The sequence below is a fragment of the Salmo salar genome, chromosome 18 (assembly GCF_965601325.2).
Source record: "Salmo salar chromosome 18, fSalSal1, whole genome shotgun sequence".
NCBI lineage: Eukaryota > Metazoa > Chordata > Actinopteri > Salmoniformes > Salmonidae > Salmo > Salmo salar.
This window is the reverse complement of record NC_138308.1, coordinates 83,407,236-83,433,039: the sequence shown is the minus strand read 5'-3', so window position 1 is coordinate 83,433,039 and position 25,804 is coordinate 83,407,236. Positions and strand designations below refer to the sequence as shown.

Here is a 25,804-nt window from a genome sequence, read left to right as displayed (position 1 = left end):
CACAGTAAAACGAGTACAAGAAAGAAGCCACTGCTCCAAAACCGCCATAAAAAAAGCCAGACTACGGCTTGCAACTGCACATGGGGACAAAACATTGTACTTTTTGGAGAAATGTCCTCTGGTTTGAAAAAATAGAACTGTTTGGCCATAATTACCATCGTTATGTTTGGAGGGAAAAGGGGGATGCTTGCAAGCCAAAGAAAACCATCCCAACCGTGAAGCATGGGGGTGGCAGCATCATGTTGTGGGGGTGCTTTTCTGCAGGAGGGACTGGTTCACTTCACAAAATAGATGGCATCATGAGGTAGGAAAATTATGTGGATATATTGAAGCAACATCTCAAGACATCAGTCAGGAAGTTAAAGCTTGGTTGCAAATGGGTCTTCCAAATGGACAATGACCCCAAGCATACTTCCAAAGTTGTGGCGAAATGGCTTAAGGACAACAAAGTCAAGGTATTGGAGTGGTCATCACAATGCCCTGACCTCAATCCTATAGAAAATGTGTGGGCAGAACTGAAAAAGCATGTGCGAGCAAGGAGGCCTTACAAACCTGACTCAGTTACACCAGCTCTGTCAGGAAGAATGGGCCAAAATTCACTCAACTTATTGTGGGAAGCTTGTGGAAGGCTACGTTTGACCCAAGTTAAACAATTTAAATGCAATGCTACCAAATACTAATTGAGTGTATGTAATCTTCTGATCCACTGGGAATGTGATGAAAGAAATAAAAGCTGAAATAAATTATTCTCTCTACTATTATTCTGACATTTCACATTCTTAAAATAAAGTGGTGATCCTAACTGACCTAAGACAGGAAATGTTTACAGGGATGAAATGTCAGGAATTGTAAAAAACTGAGATTAAATGTATTTGGCTAAGGTGTATGTAAACTTCCGACTTCAACTGTATGTAGACAGTATTTAACTAAACATATCCATCAGAACCATCTGAGTAATGAGTGAGTTAGCTAGCTGACTGTGGTTTTGACACATGCTATTACTGAGCAGTAGTGTGTGTGAAGACAGGGGGTGAGGAGGAGGAAGGAGGTGGGGTGAAGATGTCTATTTGGGCTCAGTAGAACAACTGAGGTTAGCACCCTAGGCTTGAAGGGAGGCCTATAGTCAGTATCTATCTATCTATGCATTGTGGGGGGAAAGATGGAACAACCATCTGCACATTCTGATATCAAACTACAAGCTCTGATCTCATCTCAGGTATCTTTTCTCATTTCATCCTCCTTTTATCCAATAAAGAGGAAGGAACCAGTGTGAGGCCATGTAGCTAATCATAAATTGGTCAGAAAATAAACACGCAATGCAAAAGTCACTATTTTTTTCTCACAGTCTTCGTACATTTCTGTAGAATGCTTCTCTCTTTCTCTGTGTGACGGTAAAGAGGCGTGAACTAATCCGTCTGTCATCTTATAGGAAGTAGAGGGGTTCGTCAGAAGAACTGTAGTTCAGAGATCATCGTCAGGACAGAATGGAGTCCACCTTTCTCTGTGTGTTACTCTGTAAGTACTGAGTGAGTGTGTTTGTGAATGAACACTAATTACCTGATTTACTAAGCCTTTGATGGATAAAGGAATAAGACAATCATGTAAATTAAGACAGTTTCATGTTTTAGCTTTTTAGTGTATTTTATACCTTATTGATAAAATTGTGCAAATACTTATTTGTAAATTGCACTAAGGTGGGATGGCAGCAAATATGGTGTAGGTCTACAGATGTAGGTTCTTAATTTGGTCACTCTTTTGTTGCTAAGAATTGTCGTTCACCACAGGAAATGCAGATGAGCTTTTTGATTTACATGAATTACCTGAAAACCAACACATGGTTATATTAACAGTACTGCACTTTTCATGTTGCCTACTTTTTGCCTGCTAATAGCCTAACCACCAATCAAGCAACATTATGGACTAAACATTCAAATCCGGTTGCTGCAGGATTATTTTGCTGTGACAATATAGTTTAAATTAAGATCATATCTGTATATGAGGTGGGGACGAATGACCACCCTTCATTGAAGTAGCATCTCTGTGAGAACCTGAGCTTGTAAAGCAGATGGTGTGGTGTGATTTTAACCAGGTCACCACTCAGGAACTAAAGAGTAGCGCTAACTCAGTGGTTGCAAAATGTGCTGACAATGAATGCAAAATGCTATATTTGTTGGATGTGTTCTAGTATTTGTGATTATTGTAAATGGTTGAGAGTTCCATCTCTACAGTTATAGTAAACTGTACTAAGAGATTATTGAGTGTTGACCAGCTATACCTCATGGTGCTGTGGACAAAAGAGACTATCAAGACTGAAGACTGACAATGCTATTCATAAGGTTGTCTTCAGCTAACGTGATACTATCTAGCTAGGCTATTAGCCAACTAGGTGAAAACTAGCTAGCTAACACAAAAAGCTCACGGCTAATCATCGAATTGCACACGCAAAACCCGGTTAAGCAATGCTTTTCCCCCAAAGTTATTATAGGTCCCTGTACCCCATGGAAAACAAACATTCTCAGGCAGCTCTCGATCAAGTCCAGTGAGTTTTGTAAGGTTTTACTGAGTACCGGCCTGTGCTGAGCTTAAGCTACACTCCTAGTCCTCACGGCTAATGAAAGCTAGCTAACCACCGTCTGGGTATAGCTATTTTAGCTCTTGTATTTAGTTCGCCTTGCATTGAGTTGCTTTGTGCCTACTAACTGAACCAGCCCCACTTTGTGGGGATTCGGTCCACGTGAGTTATTTTGCTTCAAGTGCTTGTTTGATATCACCTCTTTGACGCCACTACCTCTGGTGAGCCCGAGTCACCTGGCACCTGATGCACACTAATCACTGTCTACTATTACCAGTCAAGATTTAAGCATGTAAAACTTGATGGGGCAAAAAAAAAGTGGGATGCATGCAAGCAAACCCACTACACAACACAACACTAAACAATACATTAATTGCATTAGAACGGTGACAAACATACCCCACACACTGTTAGGGCCTACATAAAGCTGTCCCAACAGCAGAGTCCCAACAGCAGTCCCAACACCTTACCACTGCTACACCTGGCTATCAGCGGAGCCTTGTCTGGCAGCGAAATAGTTCATTCAGCCTCATTTACTGCCTTTAAAAAAAACATAGCTGATATGGCTTAGTTGCTTAAACAAATGGTGTCTACTGACAATTGAGATGTATGAACTATGGTATAAGGGGACGACAAGCGGATAAGAGGCAATCCGTAATTTCGATTAAGACATTAATGAGCGAGCTAAGATGGACGTAGTCAATATAACTATTTGTTCAGCACTTTTGAAATGTAGAGTGACAGAATTCAGAACATGAGCCGTTCTTACAGTGTTGTCCCTGTACACCAAGTCAGAACCGTAGGATAAATAAAGGGGGCATATAAGCAGAGAATGAAGGCTCTTACAATATTCGATGATTACATTTCTCAAAAACAAGTTATAGGCGACATGTGCAACACCAAGTCAGAACAGTAGACGGAATTAAGAGGTGAAAATGGACCACATTATTAGGGTGAGGCACATGTTCTTCTAACAGCTTACTACACAACATACACTTAGTATTATTTTCTTAAATACAGTATACATATATCCCTGTCATATTACATCATTTATGCCGTAGCATAGAATACATTTTTGGACTCACCTTCTTGTGCTGTGTTCACTTGAACAGGAAGCTGGAGTGGCGGTCATTCATGAACAAATTTTGTCATCAAACTTTGTCATCAAAGTCTGGCATTCTCTGGATTGGTGGTGCTTTCAAGACAGCTGGGAACTCTAATAAATAATGTTGAATCATGATGACATCAGTGATCTTCAGGTCATAGCTCTAGAAAGAGGCCCGAGTTGGATGAAAGTTCAAAACGTATATTCCCAGTCGTAGCTCGTTTTTCCAGAGTTCCCAGTTGGCTTGAACTCACTAAAGTAAGATTTTGCAGTTCCGAGTTAACAGTTGCTTTGATCAAGGCACAAATCATGCTTCATTGACAGCATGGACAATGTTGATTGTTTATCATTTTAAACTAGGAAAATAGACCCTTTATCTTAGACTTGGGACCACACAGCCACTCCCCTGAATAGCAGGCTAATGATTGCTTTGCAATGCTTGCAGTTAGCCACTGATTCCTTCCAAACCACTCATTGTTGAATTTGCGATTTCCAACTTGTTGTGTAATGTTTATCTCCAACGGCCGATGAGCACCGATACGTTTTATCTATAATTTCTCTTCATTATTTCTCTTCATATGACAAGGATTAAAAAGGATTTGCCAGTAGATTGTCAACTTGATTCATGATGTTGACTGCTACCTAAGATTTTGAAAGGATCAGTCCAATCAAAGCTACTGTACATGATTTGACGTCATTTTATCTGTGTCCAATGACCTTGAGCCTTCTTGGATGGGCACTTCTAATGTAATTCTATGGCAGCACCCAAGGGGCTAGAATTTTAGAGCTCTACCCTTAGACTTGGCGGTGACGTAGTGTCCCCATGAGTGACAGAACACTGGGCCAATCACAGCGCAACACTCTGTATTTACTGCTGGCTTGCCCCACCACCACAGAAAGCACTGAGCTAGGCTGAAACACCTTCATTTTGGAGCTGCCTTACTCAAGAAAACAAAAAAGAGACCATGGCTGTGTTTGAATACTCAAACTAACCACACTAACCTACTATTTGTGATGTAAGTTGAGTATTTAGTATGCTTATTGGTCATAGTATGGATAGAGTTAGTATGCCAAACGTTCCCGGATGTCGTACTACAGTTGCCGAAATACGAAGTATACACGCGGTGGACACTATTTTCGTACTTTTAGGGCCCATAATGCAATTCTTTAGAAAATGGGTGTGGCTTCACAACGTAGAAAATATGCAGCAGAAGTCCAACGAGAGCGGATAGAAATGCATTACTTTAACTAATTATGACAAAGCTAAGACAATGTTGAGCAATGTAGTAAATTAATGACTTTTCAAACAAGTTACGCTACACATTATTTTAGCTGACAATGTGTTGGCTACGCTATCGTTACGAACCACATAGCATATCATTACAGCAGTATAGTTAGCTAACGCACTTCTGTATATTGCGCTGTAACATACAATTGACCTTATTTTAGCGCTCAAAAAACATAATACTTCCAGGTCAAAAGTAATATGAATATCATTGTAAAGTACAATTTCTCCCCTTTCCAGCAAAATCAATGACGAGACCTTCATGCCGCCCGTCTCTGCATGATTAAAGAAGGCAATGAGCTCTGTCGGGTCTTTTTAAAAATAGTGGATAGGGAAGCGAAACCTAGTGAAAAGGAAAGGGAGAGATAAGCCATGTGGAAAAATAGCCTTTTCACCCGATCTGTCCAACTTATCACCTCTAAAATGTAAACAAACACTTTGAAGAGTTTATATGTGTCATTGCATACCTATTTGAAGGTTTGTGTCGAATTTGAATCGGCGCTAAAGTTATCTTCAGAAGTAAACAGCGGCTGTCGCGGCTTTTGAGAGTCATGATGGCTTGCAATGATGATGTAAAAAATGAATGCAATCAGTTGTACAAGACGAGGTATCCCCCTTACCCTGTCCCTTTCTTATTTTTAATGAGTTGTATTATGTGTGCTGTACATTACGTTATGACACGTCACAAATTAACGTACAGCGTCCGTGGGTTCAGTTTTTTTCAACTTTTTTCCAATACTATTGAGCCATTACCATGTCAATCAACGCTTGGATAGAAACACACCCCAGATTTTGATGCCAACACAGTCGCTACAGTCCCATTAGTTTTCATTGCAGCCTCGTTTGAATGTAGCCTCGCAAATTCGTACGGAATGGGGTAAGTCAACAGTAGGTACCGGTATGTTAGATAGCTACCTAGTAAGTTGGCTACTAATACAACAAACTTGTTTACATGCTATCTACCTAACTACCTAACATTTATTGACTTGATTATTCACGTCATTCTTAGCTAAGTGGTATAGTCTTTGTGCGTTCTCAATGAACATAAATTCGCTCAGGCTATCTACTCTAGAGCGCAGTATAATTGATGAATTTGCGAATGCTCAACACCTGTTGAATATGGCCGGTGTCAGTAAACGTCGGCAAAAAAGCGTCATTAAATTGTTGCCAGCAACACAGTTACAGTCACCAATGCTCTGGATAACATGAAAACAGCCTAATCAGCTCTGATGTGGTGAGTAAAATGGTCAGAGTGAAGTGTTCTCTCATTTGTGCCTGGAAGTTGCTAGCCAGTTAGTTTGTGATGTGTGCTTGACTGCGGTTGTGATGGTCAGAACGCTCAGATCAACCCTAGTCCTCTGCCAGTGTGCGCTCTGAACGCTCTGACTTCCAGCATCATGATGGAAAAATAAATAACACATTCATGTAAATTATGACAGTTTTATGTTTTAGCTTTTTTGTGTTTTATTCCTCATTGATTAAACAGTTTAAATGCTCATTAGTAAATGGTACTAAATTGGGATTGCAGGACATGGTAAGTCAGTGGCCATTTAAACTCCCACAAAACGTCCACCCTGCCACTTGTTGTTGTAAACGGATGAAGAATGGGGCTAGGGGAATTAATGTACATTGTTTGTTTACACTGACGTTGTTCACAAACGTTGTCATAAAATAACAGTATATTTTGTGTTATGATGGGATACGACAGTTGTGACAACCTGAATTTCACATCATCTCATGTGATCACATGATCTTATGATAAGTTACTGTGATAACATGTGACAACATCTAAAAGCAACAAGATAAAATTAAACTACACAAGTGAAAATATTTGACAACATGTGAAAACATGATCTCATGTGAAATAAATGTGACATGGAGATGCAACATTTCAACATCTGATCCCATGAAACTACACATGTGAACATTTCAGCTCCACATATGAAAACAGCTATTTCACATGAGTTTTTTCTGTAAGGGAAGTGATGAAATGGTATTGGGGTTTTAAGGTAAGTGATACGCTGTTCAACTAAAATATATTTATCAATCACTATGAGTACATTTGACATTATCACTTAGTCCTGACTTTTCAATATGACCCACCTGGGATTTAAACTCACAACCTCTGGATTTGGAGAAACACTGATCTTTCTGCTGAGCTACAAAGCCTGTAGCTGTTTCAGAAGTCCCCTACAGATGAATGACCTATAATACATCTCCACACTTTGCAAAATAATACCATCTGCACTGGTATTTTAGATATCAGTTAATCTGACTATTCTCTCATTATTTATTTAATTAACTAGATTCAGCAGTTTGATGTTTTTTTTAATAATTGTCTAATGTTGGTGAGGCATGTTTCAGCATTAATCCTGAATCACTATGATAATACAGTAGGTGTTCTTGAGTGTATTTTAAACAAAGCTAAGATGTACATTAAAGTCCAAAGTGACACAGACATAGTGGCGTAGCAGGAAGATCAGAATACTGTGAACAAGGAGGTTGGTTCAAAATCCCAGTTGAGGACAAGTTGAATTTAGATTTTCTTTAATCACGTTTACAGGGTCGCAGATGTAATTGCAGTGTACATTTAATACTTCAACTCTGAGCTGCAACAGTGAGGTGCGAATGAAAAAATAATAAATATTATCTACATATTTACAACTGTGACAATGATAAATGTTAATTGGGGTGTGGGCGGGGTAATTGTCCCGTAAAGTTGCCGTACAAGGCTGTGATGCAGCCCGACAGTATGCTCTCGATGGTGTTCCTGTAGAATACTGTGAGGGCCTTCGGGGACCGGACAAATTCCATCAGCCACATGGGGTTAAAGAGTTGATGTCGTGCATTATTCACCACGGTGTCCGTGTGGTTTGACCATTTCAGTTCTTTGGAGATGTGCACGGTGAGGAAATTGACATTTTTGACCGTTTCCACGATGGCCCCGTTGATGAGGATGGGGCGTGCCCAGCCTGGTTCCTCCTGAAGTCCACAATGAGCTCCTTTGTTTTGCTGATGTTGAGGGAGAGGTTGTTTACCTGGCACCACACAGTCAGTGCCTACCTCCTCTCTGTAGGCCATCTCGTCATTGTTGGTAATCAGTCCTACTACTGGCATTTCGTCAGCAAACTTGATGATGGAGCTGGAACTATGTGAAGCCACGCAGTTGTGGGAATACAGAGAGTAAGGGAGGGGACTGAGGACACACGCTTGTGGGTCCCCCGTGTTTAGAATCAATGTGGAGGAGGAAATGTTGCCTACCTTCACCAGCAGAGGGCAGCGCGTCATTTAGTCCGGGGGGGGGGTCGTCATGTAGTCTTTGACAAGCCCCTTAAAGCACTTCATAATGACGGAAGTGAGTGCTATGGGTCGGTTGTCATTCAGTTCAGTTACATGGTTTTACTTGTGAAATTATATTTTCTAAATGCAAAACGTGGACATTTCACAAGTGAAATCATGTTTTTTCCGTAATGATAAGCTGAGGCAATTAAAAGTTATACTGTTCAAAAATGAATGGCTATTAATTTTAAAAGTGCAAAAAACCTATGTAGAAATCACAGATTGCACCTTTAAAATAAAGTTAAGGACAAATGTGGTAATCAGTAACATGAATATGGCATGTTATTTATTTCAAGCTAATATTGGTGCAATGTGACTTTCTTTGTTGTAGTGCTGAATACACACATCAACCCTGGACACTCTGAAGATGATGATGGTAGATATTTGTTCTCTTCATCAAGCCTCCTTCTCTTAATGCTTCATCCTATTTCTTTATTTGTGATTTTTTAATGTTGATTTTGTCTGGACATATTTTGAGTTTTGAGTATCTCAAAATAACGTGTAAGGCAATTGTATCATGCTGGTTTGATTTTGAGCTGGAGTGGCAAAGGCTGTTCTGACCATACACCCCAACAGCTCCCAGATATTCAGTGGAGAGTCTGTCACTCTCAGATGTGACATACAGGGAGAGGAGTCACTGACTGGGAGTACAGATGGTTAACACCCAGTCCAGATCAATGCCTCCGTTCTTATAACCATTTGACATTGGGCACCATTTTAAGGATGCTGTTTAGTTGTATTAAAAACATCTGTTGTGTGTTTCTGCAGCTCTGCCCAAAGCTACACTGACTGTAGAACCGAACCCTGTGTTCCCTGGAGAGACAGTTACTCTGACGTGTTCAGTAGAGTCTGACAGTAGCTGGAGCTATCAGTGGTACAAAGACAGGAATGATAATGTAGTATCCCAGTCTGTCAGACACACTATAACAGGAGACACCCTCACCATCAGTAGAGCTGCTGAGTCTGACCAGGGTCTCTACTGGTGTGAAGGTAAAAGAGCTTCTAGACCCACATCTTCACTACCAAGTAATGCTATTACTCTCACAGTAAGAGGTGAGTTACTTTGTGTTTTTTGTCATAAAGATGGCCACTATTTATATTGAGTCAGAATTCTTAGTTAAAGTGTTGGTACAGTGTTGGGACAGTAATGGTACAGTGTTGGGACAGTATTGGTACAGTGTTTGGACAGTGTTGTTCTGTGAAGTCTCCAATCTCCAAAGCAATAACAAACATATTGATCATTTAGTATAGTACAGAGTCATTGTTTATACACCTATTTCTATTGAGAGGAGTCTGTCCTGTACACTGACTCCTAAACTTCATGTTTGAACATAAAGGAAAACATTTATATAGAGGTTTCATCTTTGTATCTGTGCCAATATGGTGTCTGTTACAACACGGGCAGCACATCTACATGTTAATGTTACATGGTCCATGTTCTACCAACTGTGTTACAGAGGACCACCATGTGGGTAGTGGACACTTCAGGAAAAAGAGTAGAGTATTGAGATGAATAGCCAACAGGGGGCTCCAACCCTCTAAGAACCCAAACACTGACATCTATTTGACCAAAACACTACTATTACTATATACTTCTCTACTGTACTGTACTGTAGCCTGCTCTATTGTACTGTACTCTACTGTACTGTACCCTACTCTATTGTATTTTCCCCTACTGAACTGTACCCTACTATATTGTACTGTGCTCTACCTAACTCTACCCTACTCTACTGTACCCTACTCTATTGTTTTTCCCCTTACTGAACTGTACCCTACTATATTGTACTGTGCTCTACTGAACTGTACCCTACTCTGTTGTACTGGGCTCAATTGAACTGTACCCTACTCTATTGTACTGTGCTCTACTGAACTGTACCCTACTCTACTCTATTGTTTTTTCCCTTACTGAACTGTACCCTACACTACTGTACTGTGCTCTACTGAACTGCACCCTACTCTATTGCACTGTGCTCTACTGAACTGTAAGCTACTCTATTGTAATGTGCTCTTCTGTACTGTACCCTACTCTACTGTACTGTAACATACTCTTTTGTACTGTACTCCACTGAACTGTACCCTACTATTTTGTACACTACTCTACTGTACTGTACCCTACTCTATTGTGATGTGCTCAACTGAACTGTACCCTACTCTATTGTACTGCACTCTACTGTACTGTACACTACTCTACTGTACTGTACTCTACTGGACTGTACCCTACACTATTGTACTATGCTCTACTGTACTGTACCCTACTCATTTGTACTGTGCTCAACTGTACCCTACACTACTGGCCTGTGCTCTACTGAACTATACCCTACTGTATTGTACTGTACCCTAATCTGCTGTACTGTGCTCTGTTGAACTGTACCCTACTCTATTGCACTGTGCTCTACTGTACTGTACCCTACTCTATTGTACTGTGCTGTACTGTACCCTACTCTATTGCACTGTGCTCTACTGTACTGTACCCTACTCTATTGTACTGTGCTGTACTGTACCCTACTCTATTGTACTGTGCTCAACTGAACTGTACCCAACTCTATTGTACTGTGCTCTACTGTACTGTACCCTACACTATTGCACTGTACTCCACTGAACTGTACCCTACTATTTTGTTCTGTACTCTACTGTACTGTACCCTACTCTATTGTATTGTGCTCGACTGACCTGTACCTTACTCTCCTGTGCTCTACTGTATTGAACCCTTCTCAATTGTACTGTGCTCTACTGAACTGTACTCTACTGTACTCTTGTTGATAGACTGCACTGTGTTCTACTGAACTGTACCCTACTCTATTATAGTGTACTCTACTGTACTGTACCCTACTTTACTATACTGTACCGTACCCTACTCTACAGTTCTGTGCTCTACTGAACTGTACCAATCTTTGCTGTACCCCACTCTACTGTACTGTACCCTACTCTACTGTACTCTACTGGACTGTACCCTACTCTATTGTACTATGCTCTACTGTACTGTACCCTACACATTTTCACTCTGCTCAACTGAACTGTACCCTACTCTATTGTAGTGTACTGTACTGTACCCTACATTACTATACTGTACTGTACCGTACCCTACACTACAGTTCTGTGCTCTACTGAACTGTACCAATCTTTGCTGTACCCAACTCTACTGTACTGTACCCTACTCTACTGTACTCTACTGGACTGTACCCTACTCTATTGTACTATGCTCTACTGTACTGTACCCTACACATTTTCACTGTGCTCAACTGAACTGTACTCTACTTTACTATACTGTACTGTACTGTACCGTACCCTACTCTACAGTTCTGTGCTCTACTGTACCGTACCCTACTCTACAGTTCTGTGCTCTACTGAACTGTACCCTACTTTGCTGTACCCCACTCTACTGTACTGTGCTCTACTGAACTGTCCCCTTCTCTACTGTACTCTACTTTGAGCATTGTACATTACCCTACTCTGTTGTGCTGTGCTCCAGTGAACTGTACCCTACTCTATTGTTCTGTGCTCCACGTAACCCTACTCTACTGTACTGTGCTCTACTGTACTTTATCCTACTCTCCAGTATTGTATCCGACTCTATTGTGCTGTACTCTAATGAACTGTACTCTACTCTATTGTTCTGTACTCTACTGAACTGTTCCCTACTCTATTGTACTGTGCTCTACTGAACTGTCCCCTACTCTATTGTACTGTACTCTACTGTACCCTACTCGACTGTACTGTGCTCTACTGTACTGTACCCTACTCTATTGTACTGTACCCTACTCTACAGTACTGTACCCTACTCTACTGTACTGTGCCCTACTGTACCGTACTCTACTGTACTGTACCCTACTCTACTGTACTTTGCTCTACTGTACCCTACTCTACTGTACCCTACTGTACTGTACTGTACCCTACTCTACTGAACCCTACTGTACTCTACTCTGTTGTACAGTACTCTATTTTTTTCTTCTATTTTTACCTTCTTTTAAGTCAGTTAAGAACACATTGTTATTTTCAATGACGGCCTAGGAACAGTGGGTTAACTGCCTTGTTCATGGGCAGAACAACAGATTTTTACCTTGTCATCTTGGGGATTCAATCTTGCAAGCTTTTGGTTACTAGTCCAACGCTCCAACCACTAGGCTACCTGCCGCCCTGACTGTGCTCTATTGAGCTGTACCCTACTTGTTCTACTGTATTGTGCTTTGCTGTACTGTACCCTACTCTACTGTACTCTACTTTACAGTCCTCTACTGTGCACTACTGTACTGTTCTGTACTGTGTTCTACTTCAATGTTGATTGTATTAATCTGGAACTTGTTGATTGATTTAATTACTTATGCATCTACTTAACATTTACATTACATTTAAGTCATTTAGCAGACGCTCTTATTCAGACTTCACAGTACTCAAGTTTACTCTACTTGAGTTTCTTATGATTGAAGAAAGGGCCCATGGACTCAGGATCTAGTGGACTTGGTCTCGAGACCACTCGGGATCTAGTGGACTTGGTCTCGAGACCACTCGGGATCTAGTGGACTTGGTCTCGAGACCACTAAGAACACATACATTTGGTCTTAAACTTGTTATGGTCTCAATTCACTGGTTCTGGACATTGGTCCCAATGTTCTGGTCTAAAACTTGGTTTACAAACCATAGGTAACCCATGGACAGATAGACATTGCCTCATTGTCTACCTGTATGTTCCATTATGGCATCTATGAGAGCATGGGTAGCTTCATTGAGGCCATCTCCATTTAGAAATCATCAACTGTCTTATTCTACTACTTCTATCAGTTGGCAAACAAATTGAAAGGGTGTACACTGCCACCTAGTGTGTTTGGACAGGTATAAAGTCAAGGTTGGTGATTACTGCAACTCGCTGTTGGCTGGGCTCCCTGCCTGTGCCATTAAACCCCTACAACTCATCCAGAACGCCGCAGCCCGTCTGGTGTTCAACCTTCCCAAGTTCTCTCACGTCACCCCGCTCCTCCGCTCTCTCCACTGGCTTCCAGTTGAAGCTCGCATCCACTACAAGACCATGGTGCTTGCCTACGGAGCTGTGAGGGGAACGGCACCTCCATACCTTCAGGCTCTGATCAGGCCCTACACCCAAACAAGGGCACTGCGTTCATCCACCTCTGGCCTGCTGGCCCCCCTACCTCTGAGGAAGCACAGTTCCTGCTCAGCCCAGTCAAAACTGTTCGCTGCTCTGGCACCCCAATGGTGGAACAAGCTCCCTCACGACGCCAGGACAGCGGAGTCAATCACCACCTTCCGGAGACACCTGAAACCCCACCTCTTTAAGGAATACCTAGGATAGGATAAAGTAATCCTTCTAACCCCCCCCCCCCCCCCCCCTTAAAAGATGTAGATGCACTATTGTAAAGTGGTTGTTCCACTGGATATCATAAGGTGAATGCACCAATTTGTAAGTCGCTCTGGATAAGAGCGTCTGCTAAATGACTTAAATGTAATGTTAAGTAAGTAGATGCATAAGTAATTAAATCAATCAACAAGTTCCAGATTAATACAATCAACATTGAACATTTTACAAAGAACAATAGAGATTATATTTCTCAAATTCAATTTAAAGGTTTTGAAAATTGGTTAAAAATCATGTTTTTACTGTTTAGTTAATTTGTTATGCAAATACAGTTTCTAAAATGAATCTGTAATAGGTTAATCAAAATGACCACTACTGTGCATGGTGCTCCCTTTACTGCTTCTATTTCACTATGTTTCTGTAGTGACCAGTTTAGTGTGGTGGTAAGGAATTCAGGTATACAATAGAAACAAAGTGTGTGAGAAGTATATACGTCTATCTGACAGATGTTGGAAGACGTGTTGAAAGTTGGGAAAAATAGGATACAAATTAGAAAACAAATGTAAAGCCCCAATGTGCACCACTTCTGTAGAATGATCCATAAACAAATTATAGTTTTAACATTGTTTTGAGGCTTTACATTGTTTGTTTACATTTACATTGTTTACAAACATTGGAGTAAAACCAGATTATATTCTTCAAGAATCAATACCGGTATTCATTATATCATTCATTTATAAGTCCAAAAGTGGATGTAGCAACTAACTATTCTAGCTTTAAATTCAACATACACCTATAATGAACTTTCCAAAACCGCTGTTAGGTTCTTATTTTTCAGAGTAAATAACTCACGGACACTAGAGAAGCTTTAACCAAGTTTAATCATTCCCCAAAGGTTCTGTACAGCTGACAACAGACAGCTAAAGATTTCAGACTTCACAGTTTATATGCATCCTACTTAAGACACTCCCCTTTCTCTCCAATCCTTACATTTTATGGCTCTACAGGAAGCTAATAAAGAGGGTAACAGGATTCCAAACATTTATTACTCTCTTATGAGAATCTGTCCTCACCTCCTGACCTCAACCCCTCTTTCATCTAATACGCAGATGTCCATCTGTCTCCCCTGTATCAACACCTCTCTCCTCTATCAAACACATTCCAAAGCCTTCCTCTTTCTTCTGAGAACCATTAACTTCTAACATAACCCAGTCTCTTTCATTTCCTATCATTAATTTAATATCTCAATGTTCAAAGTTTAGCCGATCCCTAAATTGATGGAAATTTCTAAGGTTTCCATATGTTTTGATATTCAGTGCTCTTTTCTCTCAGCTCTGCCTGAAACTACAGTGACCGTAAATCCAAACCCTGTGTACTCCGGAGAAACAGTCACTCTGATGTGTTCAGCTGGGTCTTACAGTGACTGGAGCTATAAATGGTACAAAGACAACAGTGATATTAGCTTGTCCCAGTATAAATACCTTAATACTAGATCCACCATCAGTAGAGTTACTGAGTCTGACCAGGGTCTCTACTGGTGTCAGGGAGAGAGAAGATCCAGACCCACATCTTCATCCATCAGTGATGCTGTTACTGTTACTGTGAATAGTGACAATTTTAGTTGTTGTTGTTGTTGTTGTTATCTTATCACTCAAACCCATTGAAATACCAACAGATTATCAGCCAAAGACCACACTGACTTCAGACAAAGAGAACATATTCACAGGAGACAGTGTGACACTGAGCTGTACTGTAGAGTCTCCTGGATGGAAGTTTTACTGGTACAGACACAGACCAGACTCTACACCAGTAACCACAACCTCTGGATACTCCTACACACTCAGCTGGGTCAGTGTCTCTGATGGAGGACAGTACTGGTGCAGAGCTGGGAGAGGAGACCCAGTCTACTACACCCTGTACAGTGACCCAGTCCAGATAATCATTACTGGTGAGTCTAAAACAGTTTTATGATAAAGTGTTATTTTATATGGATAGATGGTAATCTATGGTATAATATGTTGTCTGTTTACTGTATCACAACAATGATAGATAACTTGAAGCTATAGTGCAACTGTTAATTCAGTTAGTTGTGTCTGTGCAGAGAGACCTGTTGCTGTTCTGATCCTCCAACCCAACTGGACCCAGATATTCAGAGGAGAGACTGTTACTATGAGATGTGACATACAGGGAGGAGGAGACACTGACTGGGACTACAGATGGTATAAGAATAGTCAGTTATTCAGCCCCTTTAACACAAAGCCTGAGTACAGAATCAGTCCTGTCTACAGGTCTAACAGTGATTCATATACCTGTGTGGGTGTAAAGGGAAACAAGTTCTCCAAGACCAGTGAGGCTGTAAAACTGACCGTGTCTGGTAAGTCTATCTAATCATGTATAAAATAAATTGGGTTCACTAGAATACTTTCTAAGACTGAAAGGTTGAAACCTGTCCTCTATCAAATCACAGATCAACCCCAACCTGCTCTGAGTATCTCTCCTCAGTGGCTGAACCCTGGGGCCTCGGTGATGCTGAGCTGTGGGGTTAAAGAGTTGTCTACAGGCTGGAGGTTCTCCTGGTACAGGACTGTTCCCTACAGAGCTGGGTTACCCTCCCTATCAGACAAGTCTTACTCTCTACAGCCCATATCTGACAATGTGACTAGTGAAGACTCCTACACTCTGATCCCTGCTGGTGCTACTCCCACAGGATGATATGTGTGTAGAGCTGGGAGAGGAGACCCAGTCTATCATACACTCTACAGTCAACCTCAGTTTCTCTGGTCAGGAGGTAACTAACTGCATTGAAACTGTATTGAATTATATTTAAGTCACCCTCATGTGTCTATATAACTATAGGTCTGACTCTGTCTCTCTTTGTTTCAGATCTGCAGCCTTCAGTGTCTCTTACAGTAAATCCCAACACAACTCAACACTTTACATCAAAGTCTCTCTCACTGAGCTGTGAGGAGAAGGGGAACTCTACTGGATGGAGACTGATGAGATACACAGAGAGAGGAGTAGAGTCAGGGTGTGTCTCTAACTGGAGATCAATAACAGAATCCACCTGCACCATCACATCATTGGACACATGGTACAGTGTAGTGTTCTGGTGTGAGTCTGGATCAGGAGAGTACAGTAATGCTGTCAACATCACAGTAAATGGTACGTCTATTGTACAACATTCACTAGCGTTTTTACATTTCAATGCATGTTATGTGTCATTCTGCAACTGAATGATTGCGTCTCATAAAATAAAACACAAGCTCATAAGATGTTGATGTATTGTGAGTGATGACTCCAGATTTACAGTATTATTGATATATTGTGATGTGATCCTGGAGAGCCCTGTCCATCCTGTGACTGAAGGAGACTCTGTGACTCTGACCTGTATATTTAGATATCAGGAAACAAATCCTAAACTCAAGACTGATTTCTACAAAGATGGAGTACTCATCAAGAATGAGACCACAGGAGAGATGACCATCCCTACAGTATCCAAGTCAGATGAAGGATTCTATAAGTGTAAATCTGGTCAAGGAGAATCACCAGAGACCTGGGTGACAGTGAGAGGTCAGAAGAGCAGTGTGTGTGCATGTGAGAAGAGCAGTGTGTGTGTTCAAGTGTCTTGATGGTAAAACAAGTGTTTTTCTAGTCCCTCCAGGTTCCGTTGTCTCCATCTCTCTGACCAGGCTGCTGTGTGGTCTACTGGTGGTGTCTCCATTTCTACTGGTGTCCATCGTGCTGATGGTGAAATGCTGCAGGGCTCGAGGTGAGAACTTTCTTTCAGCGTATTTACAATCAGCTTATCCAGCTTGATTATCTCCTTTATGTCATGCTCTCTGATTGTTTACATTGTATAGCTGTGTACAGTTGAAAGAGCAGTTGGATCAGTTTAACTCTAGTGCTACTTTCCATCCATTATATTCCTGTAGGTTTGTGTTCAACAGTCACATCTCCTCAAGACCAGATACCATGTGATGATGTCATTGAACAGAATGAATCATCAGTGTGATCATTACAGTATGAACTGTAAGCTGAACAACCATTTTTATGATTAAGGTTTTACCATTGATATATGATAGTGTTTACTGAGTTTAATATCACTGAATGGAATTTCAGAAATGCTGAATATTATGAGTTTCTAAGTTGACGTTCTCAGCTTTTGCTGGCTTGTATGCTTTCCTTTGTATTGTTGATGTTGATTTTCATGAAATATTACACTTACCTGTCTTTATTTCAGTTTGTTAATTAAACAAGAGTGTAGTGCCTGTTTTTGTTTAAAAGTAGCATTTTTTTGTGTGTTGTATTTTACATAATGTCATGTTTTTTACATGCGGGTGGGAATAGAGTATACAGTATGTGAAACTTCTCAGTTTTTAATTTGAATTTAAAATACTAAATATGTGTTTATTCTTGATATGCCGACCTGCTCTAACAGTTGAGTTGGAACACGTAGCTATAGTTTGTTATTAAAAATGTATATTTACATAATGCGCTTTAATGCTTATTTTTATATTAAAGGAAGACTCAGCGAAATGACGTTGCCACAAGTAGCATCGCAGATATTGAAAGTACTGTACATAAAGTACTGTACCTGCGCATATGCACGGGTTCACTTCACGCTGTTCACAGTGTGGTAGCCACAGGATCAAAACAGCAGAGAAGTTGAGCCTCAAGCTTCAACACTTAGTTGTGGAAATTGAACCACTATTTATTTATTTTCTGCATCTGTCATATCACTGAGTCTACCTTTAAAATGAACTTACTTTTGACTTATATTTATTTTGAAATACTGTCTACTAAATATATTGTAAAAAAAAGTTTTACAGCAGATATACATTTTTAACATGTAAGTGCTGTAAAATAATTTCAGTAGTTAAAGGAGCCAGATGAATGTTCCACTGTGGAACTTAAAAATGGAGAAGATGTGACGTATTTTGTACTCATTCTCATACAGTGGGGCAAAAAAGTATTTAGTCAGCCATCAATTGTGCAAGTTCTCCCACTTAAAAAGATGAGAGGCCTGTAATTTTCATCATAGGTACACGTCAACTATGACAGACAAAATGAGAAAAAAAATCCAGAAAATCACATTGTAGGATTTTTAATGAATTTATTTCCAAATTATGGTGGAAAATAAGTATTTGGTCAACAACAAAAGTTTCTCAATACTTTGTTATGTACCCTTTGTTGGCAATGACACAGGTCAAACGTTTTCTGTAAGTCTTCACAAGGTTTTCACACACTGTTGCTGGTATTTTGGCCCATTCCTCCATGCAGATCTCCTCTAGAGCAGTGATGTTTTGGGGCTGTCGCTGGGCAACACGGACTTTCAACTCCCTCCAAAGATTTTCTATGGGGTTGAGATCTGGAGACTGGCTAGGCCACTCCAGGACCTTAATGCTTCTTACGAAGCCACTCCTTCGTTGCCCGGACGGTGTGTTTGGGATCATTGTCATGCTGAAAGACCCAGCCACGTTTCATCTTCAATGCCCTTGCTGATGGAAGGAGGTTTTCACTCAAAATCTCACAATACATGGCCCCATTCATTCTTTCCTTTACACGGATCAGTCGTCCTGGTCCCTTTGCAGAAAAACAGCCCCAAAGCATGATGTTTCCACCCCCATGCTTCAGAGTAGGTATGGTGTTCTTTGGATGCAACTCAGCATTCTTTGTCCTCCAAACACGACGAGTTGAGTTTTTACCAAAAAGTTATATTTTGGTTTCATCTGACCATATGTCATTCTCCCAATCCTCTTCTGGATCATCCAAATGCTCTCTAGCAAACTTCAGTTGGGCCTGGACATGTACTGGCTTAAGCAGGGGGACACGTCTGGCACTGCAGAATTTGAGTCCCTGGTGGCGTAGTGTGTTACTGATGGTAGGCTTTGTTACTTTGGTCCCAGCTCTCTGCACGTCATTCACTAGGTCCCCCCGTGTGGTTCTGGGATTTTTGCTCACCGTTCTTGTGATCATTTTGACCCCACGGGGTGAGATCTTGCGTGGAGCCCCAGATCGAGGGAGATAATCAGTGGTCTTGTATGTCTTCCATTTCCTAATAATTGCTCCCACAGTTGATTTCTTCAAACCAAGCTGCTTACCTATTGCAGATTCAGTCTTCCCAGCCTGGTGCAGGTCTACAATTTGGTTTCTGGTGTCCTTTGACAGCTCTTTGGTCTTGGCCATAATGGAGTTTGGAGTGTGACTGTTTGAGTTTGTGGACAGGTGTCTTTTATACTGATAACAAGTTCAAACAGGTGCCATTAATACAGGTAACGAGTGGAGGACAGAGGAGCCTCTTAAAGAAGTTACAGGTCTGTGAGAGCCAGAAATCTTGCTTGTTTGTAGGTGACCAAATACTTATTTTCCACCATAATTTGCAAATAAATTCATTAAAAAATCCTACAATGTGATTTTCTGGATTTTTTTTTTCTCATTTTGTCTGTCATAGTTGACGTGTACCTATGATGAAAATTACAGGTCTCTCATCTTTTTAAGTGGGAGAACTTGCACAATTGGTGGCTGACTAAATACTTTTTTGCCCCACTGTATATCTAATAATAAGTGGTGATTTCCCACATCATTTTATTGCTTTGAAATAACTTGATTTAAGGACATATTCATTTTACTCTCTGTATTTCTGAGTTGAAACAATGCATTTACATCTTGAATGTTTCTATACTTTTCTTATTATGTAAAGCAACACTTTCTAACTAAATCTCTATGCACCATAGCGCTGTCAGTCTTCTGTAAACCACATTCAGATTGACTTGTACTGATATGAACCCATACAGAAGTGTTCCATGTCTGTACTATTATGATGAGGAAGGAATAAGAGGGCAGACCCAGTAGACTGAGGGCTTATGCTGTTGCTATGTGACCAATGACCATATTAGTTTCTATATTGTGATCCACTGGAATGTGGAGTAGTTACAGGCCTGTCCCTGAAGGGGGCGATAAGAAACCCCAGATGTTTACCTGGCTATACCCACTAAAGGTGAAGTCTGACTGCTTTTCCCCTGTAACCTTTCTCTCTCTATTTAGGTTCGCTCCTTCACATGTTGTACGTGTGTCACACACTCTACACTCTACAAAAATACACTTTCAGATATGTAGAGGTAAATTGTTGGAAAAAAATGGGAAAATGCTAAAATGTTTGGATTCATGTATTCAGCACAATGCAAATATGTGAATAAAAATAAATAACACTTTATCCTGGAAACCCAGTTACAGCTTTGAAACACCTCCCATCTTTGGTCTGTGGTAATGAACTCCCCACAGCTATTCCTCTGATGTACACACTCACATACAGTACATACAAACCACACACACACACACACACAAACCACACACCTACACACAAACCACACACATGTACACGTGCACAATTTGTGATCAATTAGACTGATCACAAACAAACAAATTAAAACACAACCATAAATAACCCATCAAAGTCATACTGTCAAATCTATGCAAATGTAACACACTTCTCCACATTCTTATATCAAACCACAAGCTCTCAACTCATCCTACTTTCTTCCAATAATGAGGAAGGAACCAGTGAGGCAATGTAGCAAACCATAAGCAGAAGATTGTCAAAAAATAAACACGGCTTTAACCGCTACCCTATTTTTTTCCTGCAGTCTTTGTACATTCTGTAGAATTCTTCTCTCTCTATTTCTCTGTGTGTCGGTAAAGAGACGTGAACTAATCAATCTGTCGTCATATAGGAAGTAGAGGGGTTTGTCATAATAACTGTAGTTCAGAGATCATCGTCAGGACAGAATGGAGCACACCTTGCTCTGTGTGTTACTCTGCAAGTACTGAGTGAGTGTGTTTATGTATGAACACTAATTACCTGATGTAAATTAAGACAGTTTCATGCTTTAGCTTTTTTAGGGGTGTTTTTATCTCTTATTGAGAAAACAGTGCAAATGCTTAGTAAATGGCACTAAAGTGGGATTGCAGCAAATACGGAGTAGGTCTACATATGCAGGATCTTAATTTGATCACACTTTTGTTGCTGAGAATTTTCCTGCACCACAGGAGATGCAGATGAGCTTTGTGATTTACATGAATGAACTGAAAACCCACAATAATAGATTAAAGATGCACTACAGAAATGTTCCGCCATGTCCTGGTTGCTAAAATGCTAATATTTAGCCTAATTTCAGTTTGTGTGAAAAGAAGCAAGTATAGTGTAGAAAATCATTGTACCATCTAAACCGCTTTGAAAATATATTTTCCATAAGCAGAAATGTTGTATTCTCAGCTGTTTGAAGCTGGTGTACAAAACCAAAAGTAAAATATACAAAAACTAAACTAAAAACGGAAAGCTTAGAAAAAGTGCACATAGAAGCGATAGATCTGTTCTAATACTTGCTTTCAACGAGAAAGACTGATCTATAACTCACATTTTTATGTGACTTTTGTCGGGTCGCTCAAGAAGTTACATATTGCAGCTTTAACAGTATTGTACTTTCCATGTAGCCTACTTTGGCCTGCTAGTAGCCTAACAACCAATCAAGCAACATTTTTGACTAGTTTTTCAAATCATGTTTATTTTGCACTGAAAATATAGGTCAAATTAAGATCCTACACCTGTATGTGATGTGAGAGTGAGTGACCATCCTACATTGATGTTGAATCTCTGAGAACCTGAGCTTGTATAGCAGATGCCATGCAGACCTGGATAGTGTGGTGGTGTGGTGTGCATTTAACCAGGTCACGACTCAGGAACTACAGAGTAGCGCTAACTCAGTGGTCGCTAAATGTGCTGTCAATGACAATGAACGCAAAATGCTATATTTGTTGGATGTGTTCTAGTATCAAGTTGTGATTATTGTAAATGGTTGAGCGTTCCGTCACTACAGTTATAGTAAACTGTACTAAGAGATTGAATGGTGTTTTTGAGATTTTAGTCTCTGTACTTTCTCTGTATCCAGAACGGCAGGTTGATGTTTATTGGGATGAATCTTTTGCTGGAGGCAGAGTTGAACGATATCCACTAGATGAGCCAGCTGCAATTACTAAATTGTCTACATATAAAAAAAATACATGAAAACAAAAATACACTTTTTATCCTAATTTAGGGTCAGGGATAAAGTTAGCAGTGTGGTAAAAGTTAGTGTTAAGGTTAGGGTTCGGTTTAACATCAGATTTTATGACATTGTGGCTGTGCCAGATAGTGACTACACTGCAGAGCTGCCTCCGGTACATGAGTCATCCTAATACATACAAACCTGCTGCAGAATATGTGTTTTAGGTTATTGTCCTGCTGAAAGGTAAATTCATCTCCCAGTGTCTGGTGGAAAGCAAACAACCAGGTTTTCCTCTAGGATTTTGTCTGTGCTTATCTCTTCTTCTTTAAGATCCTGAAAACTCCCCAGTCCTTAACGTTTACAAGCATACCCATAGCATGATGCAGTCACCACTTGAAAATATGGAGAGTGGTAGTCATTATTAATGTTTTTTATTGGATTTACCCCAACCATAACAATTTGTATTCTGGACAAAAAGTGTATTGCTTTGTCACAGTAAATGCAATATTGTTGATCGATCCTCAGTTTTCTCCTATCATAGCCTTTAAACTCTGTAACTGTTTTAAAGTCATCATTGGCCTCAACATAGTGAGGAAGGACACCTGTATCTTTGTAGTGACAGGGTGTCACGATCGCCATCGTCAAACTCCCTATCGTAAATAAGCCAAGGCGCAGCGTGCATGGAATTCCACATCTTTTTTTAATGAAACCGAAACTCACCAAAACAGGAGGACAACGTGACATTCTGGGGCTGCTCAAAGGCAGCTACACAAAAACAAGATCCCACAACTACAGGTGGGGAACAGGCTGCCTAAGTATGATTCCTAATCAGAGACAACGATAGCCAGCTGCCTCTGATTAGGAACCATACTCGGCTCAACACAAAGAAATAGACAAACTAGATTGCCCACCCCACATCACACCCTGACCTAACCAAACTAGAGGAAAATAAACGTCTCTCTAAGGTCAGGGCGTGACACAGGGTGTATTGATACACCATCCAAAGTGTAATTACTAACTTCACCATGCTCAAACGGATATTCAATGTCTGTTTTTTATTTTATTTAACCCATGTACCAATAGGTGCCCATTTTTGAGAGGCATTGTAAAACCTCCCTGGTTTTGTGGTTGAATCTGTGTTTGAAATGTACTTCTTGACTGAGGGGCCTTAGAGATAATTGTCTGTGTGGGGTACAGAGATGAGGTAGTCATTCAAAAATCCTGTTAAACACTATCATTGCACACATAGTGAGTCCATGCAACTTATTATGTGACTTGTTAAGCACAATTCACTTCTGAACTTATTTAGGCTTGCCATAACAAAGTGGCTGAATACTTATTGACTCAAGAAATGTCTGCTTTTCCTTTCTAATTAATTTGTAAACATTTCAAAAAACATAATTCCACTCTGATGTTATTAGGTATTGTGTGTAGGCCAGTGACAAAGCATCTCAATGTAATCAATTTGAAATGCAGCCTGTAACACAACAACATGTGGAAAAAGTCAAGGGGTGTGAATACTTTCTGAAGACAATGTATTATGCCAATCATTAATGAGGGGGAGATGATGGAATGGGGAATTTTGCCATGGCACCAGGGTTGTTATCGCAACATGTGATAATATTAAACTACACATGTGAAAATATTTTAGCACGTCAACACACAACACATGATCTCATGAAATAAATGTGACAACATGGGGATACATTTTAATGTGATACCATGAAACTACACATGACAACTACACGTTCACATGTTAACATTTCAGCTCAACATGTGAAAACAGCTATTTCACATGTGAAAATACAAGTGTTTTGTAAGGGATGTAATTAAAAGGTATGGGGGTTATTAGGTAAGTGATACACTTCACATTCGACATGATCACTTAGTCCTGACTTTCAATATGAACCCACCTGGGATTTAACTCACAACCTCTGGGTTTGAGGAACGCTGATATTTCTGCTGCGCTACAAAGTCTGTAGCGTTCTAAGAAGTCCCCTAGAGATTAATTACCTATAATGCATCTCTGCAAAATAATGCCATCTGCACTGCTATTTTAGTTATGAATTAATCTGACTATTCTGTCACCATTGATTTAATTTACTGGATTCAGTAATTTGAGGGTTTTCTGTTTAGATGTCAAATGTTGGTGGGGCATATTATTCTGTTTAAATGTTACTCCTGAATTACTATGATAAATATAATAGGTTTTAATGGTACTCCGTGGATTGATGGCAGCATTCGCGCAAAACTGAAAGCGCAAACCACTGCTTTCAATCATGGCAAATCGACTGGAAACATGACCGAAAACAAACTAAGCCTTCCCTCCGCAAGGCAATCAAACAAGCTAAGCGTCAGTATAGAGACAAACTAGAGTCGCAATTCAATGGCTCAGACATGAGACGTATGTGGCAGGGTCTACGGTCAATCATGGATTACAAAAAGAAAACCAGCCCCGTCGCGGACACCGACGTTTTGCCTCTTCAACCTCAGGAGGCTGCAGGAATTTGGGTTGTCACCAAAAACACTCACAAACCTTTACAGATGCACAATCGAGAGCATCCTGTTGGGTTGTATCACCGCCTGGTACGGCAACTGCTTCGCCCACAACCGCAAGGCTCTCCAGAGGGTAGTGAGGTCTGCACAACGCATCACCGGGGGCAAACTACCTGCCCTCCAGGACAACAACCACCCGAGCCACTGCCTGTTCACCCCGCTACCATCCAGAAGGCGAGGTCAGTACAGGTGCATCGAAGCAGGGACCGAGAGACTGAAAAACAGCTTCTATCTCAAGGCCATCAGACTGTTAAACAGCCATCACTAACATTGAGTGGCTGCTGCCAAAATACTGACTCAACTCAAGCCACTTTAATAATGGGAAAATTGATGTAATAAATGTGTCACTTTAAACAATGCCACTTTATATGATGTTTACATACCCTACATTACTCAACTCATATGTATATACTGTACTCTATACCATCTACTGCATCTTGCCCATGCTGCACGGCCATCACTCATCCATATATTTATATGTACATGTTCTTATTCATTCCTTTACACTTGTGTGTATAAGGTAGTTGTTGTGTATATAATAGGTTTTAGTTATTGTAAATATAATAGGTTTTATTGAGTGTATTTTAAACAAAGCTGAGAT

The 25,804-nt window shown here is 40.4% G+C and overlaps 2 protein-coding genes and 2 long non-coding RNA genes across 4 annotated transcripts in view; all 4 read left to right on the top strand.

Moving 5' to 3' along the window:
* The window catches only part of LOC123728785 (uncharacterized), a 110,515-nt gene that overhangs the window by 61,276 nt on the left and 23,435 nt on the right, over positions 1 to 25,804 (top strand). The window lies entirely within an intron of this gene.
* On the top strand, positions 7,901 to 15,386 carry LOC145861832 (uncharacterized). The gene is made up of 4 exons (XM_082965445.1): positions 7,901 to 7,937; positions 8,838 to 8,960; positions 9,070 to 9,347; positions 14,869 to 15,386. Exons 1-4 carry the CDS (start codon positions 7,901 to 7,903, stop codon positions 15,268 to 15,270), a joined length of 840 nt encoding a protein of 279 aa, XP_082821571.1. The 3' UTR covers positions 15,271 to 15,386.
* LOC106592170 (uncharacterized) lies at positions 15,385 to 16,762 on the top strand. Its single transcript, XM_082965220.1, has 4 exons — positions 15,385 to 15,554; positions 15,708 to 15,980; positions 16,074 to 16,394; positions 16,490 to 16,762. Exons 2-3 carry the CDS (start codon positions 15,776 to 15,778, stop codon positions 16,316 to 16,318), a joined length of 450 nt encoding a protein of 149 aa, XP_082821346.1. The 5' UTR covers positions 15,385 to 15,554; positions 15,708 to 15,775; the 3' UTR covers positions 16,319 to 16,394; positions 16,490 to 16,762.
* On the top strand, positions 16,939 to 19,982 carry LOC106578027 (uncharacterized). Its single transcript, XR_014381422.1, has 3 exons — positions 16,939 to 17,176; positions 17,259 to 17,375; positions 17,539 to 19,982. It is a non-coding gene; the product is annotated as an uncharacterized LOC106578027 (long non-coding RNA).